General features: G+C 38.5%; 1 protein-coding gene across 3 annotated transcripts in view; it reads left to right on the top strand.

The window, feature by feature from the left end:
* The first annotated feature begins 5530 nt into the window (after nucleotides 1-5530).
* Nucleotides 5531-18442, top strand: part of LOC102305737 (alsin) — a 31230-nt gene continuing 18318 nt past the window's right edge. For all 3 annotated transcript variants that reach the window (XM_014339443.2, XM_014339442.2, XM_005940442.3), the window contains exons 1-16: nucleotides 5531-5736; nucleotides 7568-7744; nucleotides 9953-10113; nucleotides 10197-10421; nucleotides 10873-11063; nucleotides 11375-11407; nucleotides 11492-11692; nucleotides 12801-12901; nucleotides 12993-13186; nucleotides 13359-13446; nucleotides 13578-13759; nucleotides 16760-16928; nucleotides 17172-17268; nucleotides 17609-17686; nucleotides 17854-18075; nucleotides 18252-18423. In XM_014339443.2, the coding sequence (XP_014194929.1) occupies nucleotides 7725-7744; nucleotides 9953-10113; nucleotides 10197-10421; nucleotides 10873-11063; nucleotides 11375-11407; nucleotides 11492-11692; nucleotides 12801-12901; nucleotides 12993-13186; nucleotides 13359-13446; nucleotides 13578-13759; nucleotides 16760-16928; nucleotides 17172-17268; nucleotides 17609-17686; nucleotides 17854-18075; nucleotides 18252-18423 (2134 nt within the window). In that variant the 5' untranslated portion in view covers nucleotides 5531-5736; nucleotides 7568-7724. The remainder of the gene's footprint in view (nucleotides 5737-7567; nucleotides 7745-9952; nucleotides 10114-10196; nucleotides 10422-10872; nucleotides 11064-11374; nucleotides 11408-11491; nucleotides 11693-12800; nucleotides 12902-12992; nucleotides 13187-13358; nucleotides 13447-13577; nucleotides 13760-16759; nucleotides 16929-17171; nucleotides 17269-17608; nucleotides 17687-17853; nucleotides 18076-18251; nucleotides 18424-18442) is intronic.

Here is an 18442-nt window from a genome sequence, read left to right as displayed (position 1 = left end):
TGTGTGTGTGTGTGTGTGTGTGTGTGTGTGCGTGCGTGCGTGTGCACAGATCATGCCAAATTACCCACTGCCTAAAATATTCTTTATCAAGCTCCAGACATGTGTTTTCAATGTTCTTTAAATATACTGCCTACAAACACACACACGCACAGCACTTCCAGTGCCAGATAGTTAAAACGAAACCCCTCCCATGTTGTCTCTGAAACAAAGTTCAATTTATCCTTGAAAAAAACATTTACACAACTTAACTTTAGGAGATTCACCTGTTGAGGAAACACCAGAGCAGCAGTCAAATCATTTCAACCTAAAATCTGCATTTTAATACTAGATGTCAACTAGATTTACATTTTACTTTCTGAAAAAGATCCTCTAAAAAAACAAACTACAGTGTTAAGATCATTTCAACCCGGGAGTTCCAAATGAAAAAATATTAGAAGAGCTATTTGATAATGATATTAATTTATCAAAGTATCAAAGAGAGAATAAACAGAGAATAAATGTGAAAGAACGCTTTTTATAATATGTTTAAAATTTACATTAAACATGACCGGTGTTACCTGATTTTCCCTAAGACTGCTGTGTGTGTGTGTGTGTGTGTGCGTTTATGTGTGTGTGTTACTTACTCCTCACGACATTGTGGTCAGTAAAACCCGCCTTTCTTGCTGTGTTTCTGTGGCCTGGCTGCAACCCTGCATGGTTCTACCCACATACACACACACACGTGCACAAACACATACAAACGCACACACATACAGCTTCTGCAGTCTTGTAAACCCAGGTTGTGTTGTTTCCAGCAGCAGTAATATTTTATGAGGGTTTGGTGAGGGAATTACAGGCTGCTCGGGTCACGAAATCAGGTTACCGACTGTTTGTCAGTGATGTGAACAGATTTTGTGTTTGAAATTACAGGTTACATAGATTTACATGAACTACAACCAGACATTTTATTAGGTACACCTTGCTAGGATGTGGGTGTAACCACTCTTCCCTTCACAACTGCCTTTATTCTTGATGGCACAGGTTCAAAAAGGTGCTGGAACCATTCCTCACAGATTTTGATCCATATTGACATGGCAGCATAAATAAGTTGTTAAGGTGGTTGTGTGCAAAGAAACCAGTGATACAAGCCAGGATGAATCCATGCTTTCATGTTTTTTACAACAAATTCTGAACCTACCATCTGAATGTTGCAGCAGAAGTTGAGGCTCATCAGATCAAGTAACATTTTCACAAACTTTTGCCCAATTCTGGTGAGCCTGTGCAAATTGAAGCCACAGTTTCCTGTTCTTAGCTGACAGGAGTGGCACCCAGTGTGGTCTTCTGCTGCTGTAGCCCATTAGCTTCAAGGTTCAGCATATTATGTGGTTTCTCTCAGGGAACTGCCGCTCAGTGGATACTTTCTCTTTTTCAGACCATTCTATGGAAACCCTAGAGATAGTTGTGTGGATGAAACCCAGCAGATCAGCAGTTTCTGTAATAATAAGATCCAGCCTGCCTGGCATCAACGACCATGCCACATTCAAAGTGACTTAAATCTTCGTTCTTACCAATTCGTCACCATGTCTGTGTTCCTAAATCTACTAAGCTGCTACCATTTGGTTGGCTGATTGCATATTTATGTCTGGTGACTGTACTTGCAAGCACCTTTGCCGTCCTCAGTATTTTCTTGTGTGATAGTGCAGCCTCCATTTATACTAAAAGTACTGCATCCTTGCTTTCATGAGTTAGCTTGCCACGTTTCCCTTTTCTTCTGATCAACCAGAGATTCTTCTACTTTGTTCAGAGTTTGAGAATTACAACAATGTAAACTTGTTCAGGAAAAGATTGCAGTAATTTTGTCACACCGTTTTAGATTAACATTGGAAAAGACATTGATTTTAAAGGTTTGATGTCATGAAAAACAGCGATTTCCAAACAGAAGCCATTTTAATTTAACAAGATTCAAGATTTACCTTAATGGTAAGAGGCTCATTCATTAACTTTAAAGATGAATGTTAGCAAATTGTGTCCTTAAAGCACTTTTTTTTTTGCCATTTATTAAGCACTTAGCTTAGCTATGTGAAATCCAGACTTTTAAAAAATTATTTTTAGGCAAATATTGATAAGAAAAAGAGTTGTACTATTATTCGGCTACGCATGAACTTGAAGTAATCCGGTCCCATGGTGATGACTTGACGAGCATATGAAATCATGAGAACAGCAGTGACTTGAGCAATGTGTCTCCTTAGATGAGCTAGATTTCACAGCAGTGAGACTTTTGTGTGATGGAAACTGAAAATTAGACTGCCAACAAAAAGCGCACATCAGAAGCTACTGCCAGCAGCTGTGATCCTTTAATGTCTCACGTTCAGCTCCAAGAAGGCAAAATATTAGATTTTCTCCCTCTGAATTCACTGCCCTTTCTTTCTTTCTTCCCCCTGTTTTATGAGAGGCTGTAAAAGTCTGAGCCAAAACCTGCTGGATGCTTTTATATAGAAAACACTAAAAAGGCAAACGAGAGCTGATCACGAACATGGCTGAAAGGAAAGGAAGGAAGGAAAGGAAAGGGTGTTATGCTACTTAAATTGTTTATTAAAAAAAAAGTGTCTACAGCTAAAAATGATTGAGCACTGTTTTGAGTATTCGTAACAGACTTCTTATGACTCATCATGCTAGGATTTTAAAAAAAACGTAGCTGTGAAGATCCCCGTGGAAAGGAAAGGAAAGCAAAGGAAATGAAAGGAAGGGAAGGGAAGGGAAAAGCCACAATTAAGCGATTAGGTCACTCGTATGCGTCACAGTGTTTTAAAGTAACACGCTGGCAACACTGTTGCCTGTGAGTGTAAGTGAGAAAGGGAGGCATGCTGTTACATAGCCTACAAGTTGAAAGTTTTAAAAGACAAACACAAAACACCACAGTTAAGTTAAGGATTTGTTACAGAATGACTCGTGAGGAACCACAGTTGTGAAGCAACATATTTGTCATAAATACTGTATGAGGGGTTTTAGATGAACTGAAGGAAAGGCTCAAAAAAGCCTCCTCTGGAGGGCACTGCATCAAACAGGATTGAGGTACAATACAAACAGATACTGTGTAACAAATGACCACTTACCAAAACAAATGTGTAATTTTAATTTAGCTAAAGCATGGGGTTATTCCAGGTGATTGTAAATATGTAGCTTGCAGTAAAGTTGTACCTCCAGTTGAGAGGTTGATGTATTTGCAGCTCAAAGACCTCTGTTTTTTGAAAGCCCACATGAGGAGCAACACAGAGCATTGAGGCCTGCACTTACATCCATATGCATTAGTCTTGCTATTTAATTATATTAAATTCACCCGAGGAACAACTTATAGTTATCTTTTTGATCAGTTTTTGGAATCGCGTCATCAGACCTGAACATTAATTGTTTTCCAACAGCCTCTTCATGCAGTTAGATGGCTAAAACTTATTCTGTTGTATGTTTGGGTGATGTGTCGCACCTAAATGTGCCTGATGTGCTTTATAATCAAATGTTGTATTTTTCTTTGATAAATTTGCCACTTTAATCTAGACATCCTGTGTTTGCATTCTTTCAATAGTACCGCTTCCCTTTGCAAAACTGCTTTCATGGTTGGTGTTCATGTTTTTAACCTATAATGGCACTAATTGCCATCATATCCGTGTTCTATATTTTTCCAGAGTTTATTCCAGGGAACTATTTAAAAGGGACAAGAGCATTTCCAGGATTCTTTAATTTGGGATGGCATGGCAAAAACAAGGCAGGGGAAAACCCACAGGAAACCAGAAAAATGTAACCAGACATTAAAAAGCAGAGTAGAAATACTACACAACACAAGAGTTTAAAAATTATATGGAATAGCTGTTTTACAAAGTGGTGAAAGAAATATTTACACTCTTGAGTAGCCTAATAATAGAAGAAAAAAAAAACTAGCATCAAACTATTCCTAAAGTAAAATCATACGTTATCCAGAGTCATCTATATTATATATCATGAGACTATAAGTATTGATTCATTATTGTGTATTATTTTGCACCTGATATGATTATAATTGCTTATACACTCCTGGTATCTATAATACATCAAATCCTTTTCTTATTCACTCACCCAGTTCAGGGTCTTAGGAAGCCTCGCACCTATCCAGTTGTTGTCTCAAGAGGAGAAGTACATCCTGGACAGATTTTCAGTCTACCAACAGGGACAACAATGAGAAACAGACATCTATTTAACCATTTACATCTAAAGGCAATTTTGAAATCACCAACTAAGCTAACATGCATGTCTTTGGACTGTGGGCAGAGAGAACCCATGCAAACACAGGGAGACTCCACACAGACTTCCCTGTGTAACCTAGCATTATATCATATACACATAATAGAGTTAGAGGTAGATTTACTAATGCACTGCACCAGAACAAACTGGATTTTAGTGCAAAAAAGTACTATTTTTAAAGAGAGCGAAGTGACAAGATTGTGTGTAAGATCACAGAGATGTTTGTGACTGACCCTGTTGCAAGTTGAGTTTCACTGTCTCAAAGTGCAAAATATAAGAAGGAAAATATTTAAATCAAGAGCACAAACTGGTTTACTAATATCAGCAACAAGCAACTTACTCTAAGTGTCCTAATATTAATGCTGAAAAAAGCATGTCCTACCTGAACTTGATATTATACCTGCGATAAGAAAATAGTACAGCTTTTGTGAAAACCCATAAAACTAACCACACCTATTGGAACTATTTGGGGATCATGCTCACATGCTATTTTATTCTGTTTAGCAACTCTGGCCCTTATTCTATTATCTTAAAGCTTTAGTTACTTAGCATGTCATTTGATTATCAATGAAGTACACAGGAAGAAAAAAAAGGTGTTTGATGGGAGCTTTTTCATTTCTATCCATCCAGCATGCAGATAACTGAAGACCTTTTTGTTAACACAAGTTGTAACATAACTCTAATGTAATTACTGAATTTAGTGTATTAACGAATTACCATCCATCCCTAACCTGTTTGAAAATGTAAGCAGTAAAAGTAAAAGCTTGTCAGAAAAAACAAATACTCAAATAAAGAGCAAATACCTGAAAATTCAATATAAATGCTTCCAGTCAAGAGAACTGGTTATACATCAGGTGGGACCAGTAGCAACCCAAGCCCAGACTCTAGACATGGCTAGGCAACTCAATAGTGGAGGGCCCAGAGTGCCAAAATGAATTAAATAATTAATTGAATAATTAATTATATATTTAATAATTAATTAAATAGCTATTAATTTAATTTAAAAGATTTAATAAAATACTTGTTTACTTATTTAACATTTCAATGAATTGATGTCACGTTTAATTAATTATTTAATCTGTATTTCTATAATTCATTTTGGCACTCATGAGTCTCCACATAAAACAGATAACTGGATTTGAAAAAGATGATACGCCATTCAGACTGTATTCTGGAAACAGAGCTACAGTAGACCCTATTTTTCTTTCTGTATACTAGAGCTTCTTTCGCGTGCTGCAGCAACAGGTGAGTCGCCGCTGTAAAGTTTGTCCCTGCACGGATGCCATCGCAGAGTTTCCTCCCAACAACAACAACCACACCACTTCTGCTTTCACTGCGCTGCACTGATTTGAATAAATAAAAAACAAAAAAGAAATGCCGTAGCTCGGTGCCCCTCCTGTGACACCTGGACACAGTTCCGGATTTATTCACAGTGACCGCAGCACAAATCTCCGCAGCCTTCCGCCGACTTCAAACGGGCGCTCGGTGAGTTTAGTTAGCTTCTTTAGCAGCTGTAGCATCGAGCTAGCCAACTTCTTTATTCGCTTTTCTCTCGTATTCTTAGATAGTGTAGGAAATTCTGTCAGGGGAATAAAAAAAAATGAAGATGATCACAGTTGTTTCTGTCTTCACTCGGTGACAGAAGAAGCATGGCTGTCAGTCTGTGAAAGTAAACAGCTTCCGAGATTAGATAGCTATTAGACAGATTAGATATGGATTTTGTTGCCGCCACTGTTTTGTAAATAGAGCTAAAAAACAAACAAACAAACAAACACGTAGTCATATTAAACTGACCTTTAATGTAAAAGCATCGATTTTAGTTAACGATGATCACATTACAATGTTGTAATGTGTTTGTATTTCGTATATAAGTGATTTAATCGCCGTGAAGAACCAAAGGTGAAATGTTTGGCAAATTTTGAGAAGGAAATTACTAAGAAGTCGAGCTAAAGTTAATGTTAAAAGCAGAGTTACTTATGTTCATAAGTCACCGTCACATATTTTTAAATATAATATTAAGAGGCTCTCTCTTTTAATATAAAAGTGGGGGATTTCGCGCAGAATTTGGATGAAAATGTGTTTGTCCATAATAGGCATTAATAACTGTAATACCATTCACCTGATCTGGACTGTTTTAAAGAATATTATGTCCTCTGGATATCAGAAGCTGTAAATATAATATCATTGCTCTACCTGCCAAACTGTGCTTTTTACAGACCTCCACAAGTTCTGTCAGAGATCAGGCATCCAACTATTTTAGGGACTCAAAGCATGGGTCATTGTATGTTAGCTTGAGCTTCACTCCCGAGAGTCCATAGTGATAGAGCCATATTACCAGATACCAGATATACCCATAAAAGTGCAAAGCAGCCAGCTCAGGTAGTTTTCTTTAGGACTTTATTATCTAGAAAATGGCAATGATGATAGAACATAATAAATAGGATGAATATAGGGCATGTTCTGTTTGCCCATCAATCTTTTTATGCTTATCCAGTTTGTGGCTGTGGGGGGGCTGGAGTCCCCATTGTCATAGGGGAACAACCTTCTTATGGCTACCACATAGACTCAGTCAGCAAATCTTGGCTGGCCTAATGAGGCCTAATGAAACAGGTGCCTTTCTCTTTACTCTGGATTCACTCAGTGGATTCAAACCAAGGACCTTCTTTCTGTGAGGCTACAATGATTAATATTTAAAAGTTAACTTTTAAAGACAAAGTGTCAAGGACAGGATACTTTAAGCATGTCAGTACTCTGAGACCACAATAAAGAAACCTGGATAAACTGTGATTACATCAAAAACATCAAGTCTGTTAACAACCCGATCAATGGAAACTATGTTTACATCAAAGACTATATCTCCTGTAAAGCAAAGAATAGGATTTATGTGATACATGATCTATGTAAATATCGCTTCCTTCACCATGTCACTTTTCATGTAATAAAGTGATGTATTAGGGTACAGGGTGTTGCACAAGAGGCTGAAAATCAGTGTTAATGTTTTCTAATATATTTTACCCTGTTCTGTGTTACAGATTTGGTTATTGTCCCTTTATGTGCAGCCACATAAAGGGCCATAAACAAAAAATAAATTAAAAACTTACACCTGAATAGTGGACAATTGTAAATAAATGCCTTGGAAAACAGCTCTTGACCACATTTCAGTCATATGCAAACATTGGGACAAATGTTATTGCATGTTATTACATCTGAACCAGAGAAAACCAACTGACATAATGACTTAAGTGTTTTTGGTACATGCCAGACTTACATCAAGTGATAAACTGAATGTGTCTTTGTGGTTGTTGTACCAAATAAGCCCCTGGAGCCTGATAAACCAACAAGGCACTGCAGCAGGACAGAGGATTCACTTTGTTCCTATCAGCTGAGTCATTCAGAGGGAAAACAAAGAAGAGCTTTGAAGAAATGAACATACAAGTGTCATAAGTGTGCTGAGGAATGGGGAGCCTGAAGTGATGGAGATTCCAGTGGCAAGGTAAGCACATAGGAGCGCTTTCAGCAGACCTTGGCTTTATAATCTCTGAGAAACTTGTTTTAAGTGGAAACATGTTGAACATAAAAGCAAGATCCTTTATACCTTTAGCCTTCATTTAATCTTGGACAGTCTCTCAAGCAGTGTGTTAAGCTTTTATTTATGTACATTAAAACACAAAGTTCATACCATTAATCTAAGAGAAACTGCTTTGCAACTTACAAGTTTTTTTGTGTGTTTTATTAAGCTCTCATTAGCTCCGTATATTCACAAATGGGCATATATCGACATTCACAAATACAGAAATATAAACAAGCATGCTCTTCTCATAGGGATATTGAAAGTCATAGAAGAGAACATAAGAAAAAAATCACTGTTGGTGGACATTTACTCAAAAACAATAACAATTAAAGTTTAATTAAACCTTACTTATTGAACCTTTTCTGTTCAGTAAATAAGTATTCCAGTAAACATTAGTTCTTCTATAATTTCATTTCCACTACAGCTCAAGCGAAACTTTTATGCTAATGGTTATAACTACAGCACTGTGCAAAAGTCTTGAGTCATTCCTCATTTCTTTATATTAATTAAATTAAATTTTATTGAGTGACTGTGTCTTCTTTTGAACTGAGAGAATTGCTCTTCAATTTTCTCATCTGATTCTGATATTTCTGATAATAGAGGAAAACAAGCTCTGAACAAGGTTTTACTGATGATTACAGGCATCAACATTCATAACTGTAAGTAAATGATGGGCATTCTTGTTTTCTGATGCTGTCTATTATTACAGACTACCTAAATTAAAATGTAGAAATGAAAAAATAAATTAACTTAACCTTACACCTTACAGACTAAACAATATTTTTTACCTGGGATGTTTTTAACCAGCTCCTCAAAGCCCTGCTCTTCCACCCTGTAAACCACACCAGTAATTTCCATCAATCATTTCCTCTTCCTGTCTCATGGAGTGTAGCTAGTGATTCCTCCAATGTTTTTGTAGAGTCAAATAAAGAAACTGGAACAAATGATGTGTTTTGTGCCAGGCTGCTTGTAATAGAGTATATAAAGATAGAAATTTAAGAATTGCTTCTTTGTCAAGTTGTCTGTTATGTGTTTACCCTAACCATGGTTCATCTCTCGAGTTAGGTGCCTTTTTAATACTTTAGTGATTCATAGGGTAAGTTTAACAACCAAACCAAATAAGCATTAATCTTAAAATGGCCGGATACGGGGACTGGAATGACCAAAGAAAAAGAATTCAGAGATCTCCAGAAAGCTTGAAGAACTATTGCTTAAGACTACTTTAAAAAATGTAGAAGTCTGACTTATTGAAAGCAAAATATGAAGAAATGAGGGGTTATTCAAAAGTTTCCCACAGTGGTGTGTGCATTTCATAATCACACAGAAAATACACAATACCAGAAGTACATTTTTTAATAATGTGAGAGTTTTGGTTTGGTTTTGTACTGTATAAAAAGAATAGACAGAGCTTCTAGGTCTGAAAAGTAATGCCAGTGCTGAAGTGCCTTAAAGCTGATGGTGAGCAGGGGGAGATACCTTTGTCTGTGCTCCCTTGACCGTGCCCTCTGTAAATACAATCTTGATTAATTTAGAGTTTCAGTCTGTAAATTCCACTGTTATTGAATACTACATGATGTCTATTTTGTGAATTATGTTCCCCATTAAAGTGCAGAGAAACAATAAATTCTATTGTAACATACTCAGAAATCCTGTATCTGTAACATTTTCAGCTTTGATTACATACAAACAGGAATATCAGAACCTTACTAGGTGTGCCTATACTCAGTTGTTTATTTATTGTTAATTGTTACAGAAACATGTGTATATATCATAAACACGTGCCACATGCCACAAGTTCTATACCCTAAGCTAATTTTTAGTCCCAATCCTGTCATATATTTGTGTCTAGTTCAGTATGAGGGCTGTGTAAACTGCACAGACTTGTTCGTCTACTTCAAAACTAAATTGCGTGTCAGGGCCGGCAGACATTGAGCAAATAATTATTGTTTGACAGATGGATGTGATGGAATATAATCCATCTGTCACTCAAAGTTGTGTCACTAAACCACATCTAATCTCTGCAGTAGTGGTTTCCAGGTGCAGAATTTGGAGAATCTGTTCAGGTTGATCACATCTGAATGCACAGACTTATTAAGACTTGCTTATTTAATCTTTCACGCTTCATTGCAGCCTCGCAGATGAGCAGGCTCCCACATCTCCAGACCGAGGACTCCTCCATGTTTGGCATTCAGCGGGCCACAGCAGGCAGCTCTGTCCAGATAGGGTGCTGCTGTCCAGGCCCGTGCTGCAGGTCTCCCTGGGGGAACACCACGGCCTCCTGCTCGCACAGGGTAAGTCTGTTTGTAGTAAAGAAGGCCCCACTTTCATTTATGCTTCATCACTGCATTTCTTCTCAGATGTTACTGTCTTTCAGGTGGTCAGGTGTATTCATTTGGAGAGCTTTTATGGAGGGATCTGAGCGTCCCCGTGTCTGCTCCGGTGCCAGAGGTCTCTCTGCTGGGAAAGACGGTGGTCCGTGTGGCTGCTGGCGGCTTCCACTGCGGTGCACTGAGCGAGCAGGGTAGCGTCTACATGTGGGGGGAGAATACTGCAGGACAGTGTGGGCAAACAGAGAAGGGTACAGTCACAAACATCACCGGTTAGTTAACACCTTTCTTCTGAATGTTCCTAACTTTTACCCTTGTGTTCAGCCTCTGCTCTCCATTGTAACTTCCCTCCTTCCTCACTACCTCCGTCAGCTTCTTTCTCGCTTATCTTTTACTTCTGTTCTTTGTCAGAGATTCAACACTTTCTTTTCTCATTACTTTTATCCATTGTTGTGAAACTTCCATTTTCTGTCAGTGCTTCCTCCCATTTTTTGCAACATGGTTTATTTTTTTATTTACGTTCTTTATAAATGCTGATATTAATTTACCAGCTACGTGTTTATGAGGCCTTAAAACTGATTTTTAAAGGACCAATGGTGATAGTAGATATGAGTTTGACAAATAAAAACTTGTTAAATTAGATGAAACAGTTAAAAAGAGGCATTTATTTACTTCTATGTCAGGCTTAATATGATTTAAATGAAACAGAAAATTACCCCACAGTTCCAGAGCCTTGTCCTGTCAGCGTGGTGGACGGTGAGGTCGTTCCTCCAGTGGTGGTTCGAATTGTGGACCTTGCCTGTGGACGGGAACACAGCCTGGCTCTGTCAGCTCAGAACGAGCTGTGGGCGTGGGGTAGTGGCTGCCAACTCGGCCTGGTCACCAACACCTTCCCTGTGGGGAAACCACAGAAGGTAATACTACAACTCTTTTCCTGTTATAGATATGAATGAAGATTTAAAAAACCTTCCCTGTTAAATATAGTTGTAAGTTGTTAATGAATTAAATGACATGAAGTACTGCTGTAGCAATAGTTAAATAAGTGTCACTACTAATTTATTTATACAGCTCATACAAATATCACAAAACAGGAAAATAGGAGCTCGAGTGTAAATGGTTAAACAGTTTTCTCAGTACATGTTAATAATATTAGACATTTTAAAGTATTAGTTAATTTATGAAATGGTTCATTTACTCTTGTGTTCTTTATCCTCTGTGTCCAAAGGTGGAACACTTGGCAGGCAGACATGTGATTCAGGTAAAATCTAATTTCATTGCCATGTTAAACCTCCAAAGCTGTGATGTTCTGTTTTAGCTTTACTGGCTGTATTTCTTCCTGCAGGTGGCCTGCGGTGCATACCACAGCCTGGCTCTTGTCCGCAGGTTACCTCCTCAGGACTATAATACCCAGCATGCCCCTAAGAAGAAGGAGCGAGGCCAGTCACCCCACTACTCGGTGACAGAGAGGGAGGAGCTCTCAGCAGTTGAGGATTCTCATTACTGCCCACTCGGAGTGGAGTTAACTGAAGTGATGAAAGGAGAGGTAAATAAAAATACAAACAGGAATAAGTAAAAGAACAATAATGAAAAGGGGGCTACACAAATTGTAAAATAACTGCCAGTACTTACAACAGTAGAGCAAATTATTGTGAATACTCTAGAATAAGATGAATGCAGCTATTAATTCCATATAGGAGTTTTAAGTACAGGAGAAACACATTTTGAAGTCTTTAAAAACAAATGTGAGCACTTTACAATTATCACAATCTCAAGCCAAAATATAATTTTTGTTCCGCTTTTTTCTATAACTGTCTTGTAGCATCAATATTAAAGGATACATCACAGTTTCTGTAGAAAAATGTAGAGAAAAAGAAACAAGCATCAGTGCCCTGTATGTTTAAATTCTGATAATACACGGGGTGAACTTTAAAGAGTCACACCATCATGTGGCATGGGTGGTCAAAACAAGTTCTAGCATATGAAAGCTCTTCTTTATAACTACATTTTAATTTGAGGCTCATCTTCTATCTGTGATTCTTTCTGTGTCCAAATCCGCTAATTTTGACCAGGTCAAGTGGGAAGCATGGAATAAAACAGTGAGAGTTATTCTGGCATACATTCCACAAGTATACTGATGTTCAGTTTTACTTGTGTAATGAGGCCAAAAAGGATATGGTTGTAGGTAATTTCTTGAATTTTATTTTATTTTTTTGTAAAAAAAAAAATGTAAAAAAAATAAAAAATAAAAATGTAGCTTTAAAAAAAAGGTACGGCACAGCTAATCAGAGCTGCCAGTCAGGAAGTGTGAAGGAAACTGACCGGTCATAAAAAGGCCACTTCCTCCCTCCCTCCCTTGCAGCAGAGTTATTTGAATGGGTCACTACTGAATGTGTCACCACCTAACACGCTGTTGGTCGCTATTGGTGACATGTAAATGACCAACAGTGTGTTAGGCGGTGCAATCATGATGTTTTATCGCATTAGTGAGTGTATATAAAGCCTCAACATCCTGTTAATCTGATTAATGTCCAGTTCCAACATTTTACAGGTGTGTAATTGTTGAAAATTGACTAAAAACAAGTAATTTACATGATCAGGAACCATAGCTTTCTCAACAATGTGTGATACTCCTTGTCATTTTGTGTTCACAGACGTCTTTCCAAGTTCGAGGACCCAGACGAAGGCTCCGGGCTGGAGCAACATCAGCAAGCAGCAGTCCTGGTTGTGATGACAGCAAATCTAGCACTAAACAGTACGTTACTACATAACTCACTTAATTTTAAAAATTATTCCTAACTCTCATAGTTGTCTTTCCTTGCCTTTCCTCCACTGGAAAACTTTAGCCCAACCCTTGAATCTCAGGGTCAAACTGACAGTGTAACAGAGACTGACGGCAGCCCAAAAGTGCACTTGCTGTCAGGCTGGAGAACCAACAAGAACTTCTCTGAAGACCTGGAGTTGCAAAATCTCCTTGAGAAACTCTCTGATCAGTCATTAGATAAACAAGACACTGACTCACTGAGCAGCCACACCTCAGGTTTGTGATATTCGTCTCTTCGATGTTTTGAAATTTATCATTTAATGTAACAATTAATATAATTGACTGTTTTTCTCTTCTTGATTCATCCTTCACTCATTCCTTTGTTTTCAATTGCTTTTTTTTTGCTGCTTTCTGTAATGTTTTCTCTTCTCTCATCTGTTCTATCCAGACGACAGCTGCATTTCCTCAACTCCTTCCTCTGACCTGCTGACTTCCAGTTACAAAGATGACTTAAATACAAAGAGACAAATGCACAAGTAAGACTGTGTTTCAAAACCGTGTCCCAGAACTGCAAAGCATGAATAATAATCGTCGACTACACACCCTACCAGGATGTCTGTTATCTTCAGGGTATTAGCAGCTTAACCTTTGACCTTCTGTTCCACAGTAACAGTGGACTGTCTGGGTCACACTCCTCTTCCCCAGTGTGTCTGAATGAAGTTCGACTCTGTCTGGAGAAGGAAAAGCCGTCCCTGCAGGGACTGAAGAGCTCTAGTCTCACAAACATACACCAGAAGGGGAAAACGGCAACGAGCAGGAGAAGCTCGCTTCCTGGAACACCCACCCACGGTAGGAATGATAGGGTGTGAACAGCTTAACTGTACATTTGGGAAATGAGCTTATTTACTTTACTTTCAAGAGTGAGATGAGAAGATTCCCCAAACTCAAAATATGGAGCCAGGAGACTGTTAGCATAGCTTTTCATCAAGACACTGAGAAGCTATTAACAAAAAAACAGACACAGCATTTGATTCTGTGTAAAACCACAGCTGTTAGTTTTTTGCATCTGTACTTGTATTTGAAATGAACAAACAAGAGGTAATTCCTGTAGTTCTAGCTTTGGAACTACAGGAACTGCTGTTAGGATTGTGTTTGATTATGAATTTTAACTTTTTACATTAGTAATTAGTGAAATATAGCAGTATGGACTGAACACGTTTATACGCTATCTGGCACTTTAGTCGATTACCTGCAACAGAACACACAGCGCAGTTCCTGCCTGTGTTTGCATTTCACTTTGACGCATTTAAGACCAACATATCTTTTAAAACTTGAGCTTATGTGTTCAATAAACTGATAAGTCAATCAAGGTTATTCTTGCTTTCTGAATATATCTTTTTTCATTATTAAAGCATTTCTCAATCTCTATAAAAAATGACATTCAAGTAGCCTGAAAATGTCATTTGGTCTCACTAATAAGTTGAGAAATCTTTCTGTACATCTACCTGTTTTGTGCTTATCTTGACAACTGCTTGTCCAGTCCAGTCAGTGTTGGCCCTTGCATTACTGGGGACATGTGTAAGTGCTTTGCAGAGTATGAGATTATTTGGGTTATCCGTTCTCATACTTTGGGTCACTTTCATTTACAAGTGGCCCTCTGCCTGATCCACTCTGTGTACGGGGAGGAGGGGCAAAGAAAGTTTTCACAGGACTGTTTGCAGCCATCTTAAAAATTAAGGGCACTTCATGATTCAGTAGCTTGTAAAACCTCCTTTAGGAGCAATAACTTGAAGTAACTATTTTCTGTATGACTGGATCAGTCTCTCACATCATTGTGGAGGAATTTTGGACCGCTCTTCTTTACGGTGTCTCTTCATGAACGCAATATTTTAACATGCTAACTGAGGCCTAACTTATCTGAGCATTGCATGGTCTGACCTTTGGGTGAATTCCTTGGGACGTCCACTCATGGGAAGATTGTGGGATTGTGTTAACACACAGCTGAATGCTCCAGACCAGAAAATTGCCAAAACTTCTGCATTTGTGGAGGTGGTGACAGCTGCTGATGATCAGTTTATCACATACATTCGATGAGCAGCACCCACACAATTTCTAATTTTGTTTGGCTGTCTTTGTGAAGATATAATAATGCATTACTAATCATCTTACTTTTAATATTACCTTTAAGTTTAATCATCACTAGTAAGTGCCACACTCTCGCGTAACCTAATTCAACCAAGTCTTAGCCCTCAACTCTTGAAAGAACTTTGTGAGAATTTTATCGTAATAAGTCATGAAATGTTGTAAAGCTTGCTGGACATCTAATTTTACATTTGGTGTCCTGTAATAAATTACCTCCTTTGTTTTGTTTGGATCAGAGGATCTTAGGAAAGCTGTTTTGGAATATGATAAGAATATTTTAACAGGCATTTTATCAGATTTTAATTAAAACGTTACCTTCTAGCCTCTATTAAAACAACACAATCGAGATGAATGGATTATTGTGCCACATACTTTTGCTTCTCCAATTTCACTACCTGATAGAATAAGAAGTAAACCCGCAATGGGTTTATTTCAGTTCACTTTTTCATGTTGCATTTTCAGTGGAATTAGACCTAGAGTTCTTCATTTTTTTAGGATTCAAGTTTACACAGTTTTCCCATTTTAGCAAACACCTTATACTCTCTCTATATAACTCTATCCCAATACTAGTACTGGTAATTTCTGATGACTGTGCTAATGATTTCAAATAACTTTACTTAATAAGGGTTGTATGAAATACATTGATTGTGCCATACAAGGGCCGGCAGACTCTCAGTTTCTGGTTTTCCAGGAGTTTCAGGAGCGTAAAAATGAAAGTGTCTCGTCAGCCGACGCAGAAATGAAAACCACGTTGACATTTTAGGTTTTTGCTGAAAAGCCTTGTTTAAAAAAAATAAAAAAAATTAGATATATTGAATAGCAGAATGTTTTTATTGATGTTGTGACTTTCTGCTCTGTGCCTGCTTATCCTGGTTCAACAGCTTGACTCAGCTCCCGGTTAGTTTAAGTATTTTGTAGGTACAAGGTGGCACATGTTGATTCCAGTGAAGCAGTGAAGCTCTGAGTCGTTAGGGTGTGTTCATGCAAACCCTTGTGGGTGCGGTTTGTTTGCGTTTGCTCATGTAGTATGGTCAATAACACTGCACTGAACTCTGATGCAGTTTGTTTGCAGAGAAGACATAAACACTGAATTTTCTGAATTAATGACATCTCTTAAAATCTCAGAAGAGCCACGAAAGTTTGTTTTCACAAGCAATAACGATCCCCTTCCTTAGTTTATGCTCAAAATATTGGGAGATACTGGCGTCTTTATCTCTTGAGTCGCCCCTTGGCCAGTCTGAATTCATTTTCAATGGATCATCCTGAAGCTATGTTGATTCAGCTGATTGTGGGAAACACGGCAGATTGTATTCTGTAGCAATAACATTCATATTACTCAAAGATTGCTCAAGTCCATCTAGGCTTTTTTAGGATTTCAAGATCATTCTGAAACATTGACAAAAAACATTTTGTACTAGAGTTATGTAATTTTAATGAAAAACTCAATTTACAATATAGATAAATGCTCAAATATGACAATTGTGTGAGGATTCGGTTATTTGAATGTCCTCACCTAGTGTATTTTTTCTTTTATTCAGTCAATGCTTTCTTATTCTGTGATTTGCTGGTGTGGTAGTCTTAATGTAACGACAAACCATCATATTGAATCCCAAGCATCTTTTATACATGGACTACTCTCTGCAAAGCAGGTTCCCCCACAGGGACATTAAAGTTTTACTCTACTCTGCTCGTGTATTTTTCCGTTAGGGTCTCCTCGGAGGCGACACCCTTGTGCTTGCAGGCCGTCCTCAGCTGGTGGGGCTCCGGCTGGAGCACCAGAGGAGGCAGAAGATGGCCTGCCATTTCTGGAGACAGAGATTTGGAGCTGGGGTCGTGGCTCTGAGGGACAACTTGGTCATGGAGATCAGCTCGCCAGGTGGGGACCAAAAATAAAGTGTAACAGTGATATTTAAAAATAAAATGTCTATATTGTGTTTACGATATGTCTGTGATGATGTAATAAGCATAATTATTATTTAAAGGTGAATTGAACAGAATTACATTAAAGGACAATTAGATACAACCTTTTGGGATGAAATGCTCAATTGAATTAGTTGGAAATGTGTAAAGAAAGAAATTATAACCACAAGATTCGACTGAACTGTGTTTGTGTGTCCAGACTCCAGCCTCTATGCATCAAGTCTTTAACAGGTGAAGAAGTGATCAAAGTTGCTGCAGGCTCGCACCATTCACTGGCTCTCACTGCTCAGTGCCAGGTAACAAAAACGGCACACACTTAGCATGATTAGACAAACAGGTGTCATTTCTAAGTACCCCTTTGACATTAAATGCTCCCAAGCTCTGGAGACCTTACTAAATATTGCTACTTGTACTTGCATGCTGAGATGAGCTTAACATTTCTGTATGTTTTAATGAGAAGTCCAGAAAGATGAGTTATGCTTTAACAAAATGCTAATAGACATCCTAATTAAACATCAACATTTGTGACTCAATCTCAGTCTTATGATACTTTAATCATGTTATTTTTCAAGGTTTCAAGCATTACTTGTATGTAAGTGCATGCTCACCCCCTATTTCATCTCTTCTGTGCTGTAGGTGTACTCATGGGGCAGCAACATGTGTGGACAACTCGGCCACGTGAACAGCCCCGTCACTGTCCCTCAGCAGGCGAAGGTACAGAAATCTCATCCCATTTTTTAAAATTTAATTCACACATTTCACACTTCTAGCCAAAGATTTAGTCATTCACATAGATTATTATTTTCGCTAATGTAGGAAAACATAGCAACACCATCCATTTCCTAATATTACTCTGTTTTGTTGTGGGTGGACCACCATAGCTGTCTGATGGGCTTCGTGTTTGGGACTTGTCAGCCGGTCAGAGCCACACCCTACTCCTGGCTGATGGAGACTGTGTGCAGCCAGTCCTGTTGTACTGCGGCCAACAGAAGGAGCCAGTGCAAACTGAGAGGCTAAACCAGAGTGAAAGCTCAAGCAAGAGGTCACCCAACAGAGTGGAGCGTTATACAGTCATGCCCACCCTGCTGCCCTTCTGCATTGAGGTTTGTAGGTCCAAAGCGCAACTTAACACAGACAGTAAGGAAAATGATGGGTGGAGCATTTTTTCCGCTAAAGCACGAACATATTTATGAGATGGAAGTTCTTACTCACACCAGCCTAACTCTAACTGTAATTGTAACCTAAATGTTACCCTCTTGTTTTTGCTGTGTGTGTGTAGATGGGTTACGTTAGCAGTGTGTGCAGTGGAGGTCAGAGCTGTGCGGTGCTGGCAGACCACAATGTCATGGGTTTTATTTCGGCTATCCACGAGCTGGCCTCCAGAGAGAGGCACTTGTACTGTTGGTGCAGCAGCGTCAGGAAGATCCTCCTCACCCCTCTGCGTAAAAGAGGTCAGAGAGCATCTACTGC

The sequence above is a fragment of the Haplochromis burtoni genome, unplaced genomic scaffold (assembly GCF_018398535.1).
Source record: "Haplochromis burtoni strain Fernald_Lab_line unplaced genomic scaffold, NCSU_Asbu1 Contig_274, whole genome shotgun sequence".
Lineage (NCBI taxonomy): Eukaryota > Metazoa > Chordata > Actinopteri > Cichliformes > Cichlidae > Haplochromis > Haplochromis burtoni.
Note: the sequence above shows the minus strand (reverse complement) of the source record. Positions and strands in the feature narration are given on the sequence as shown.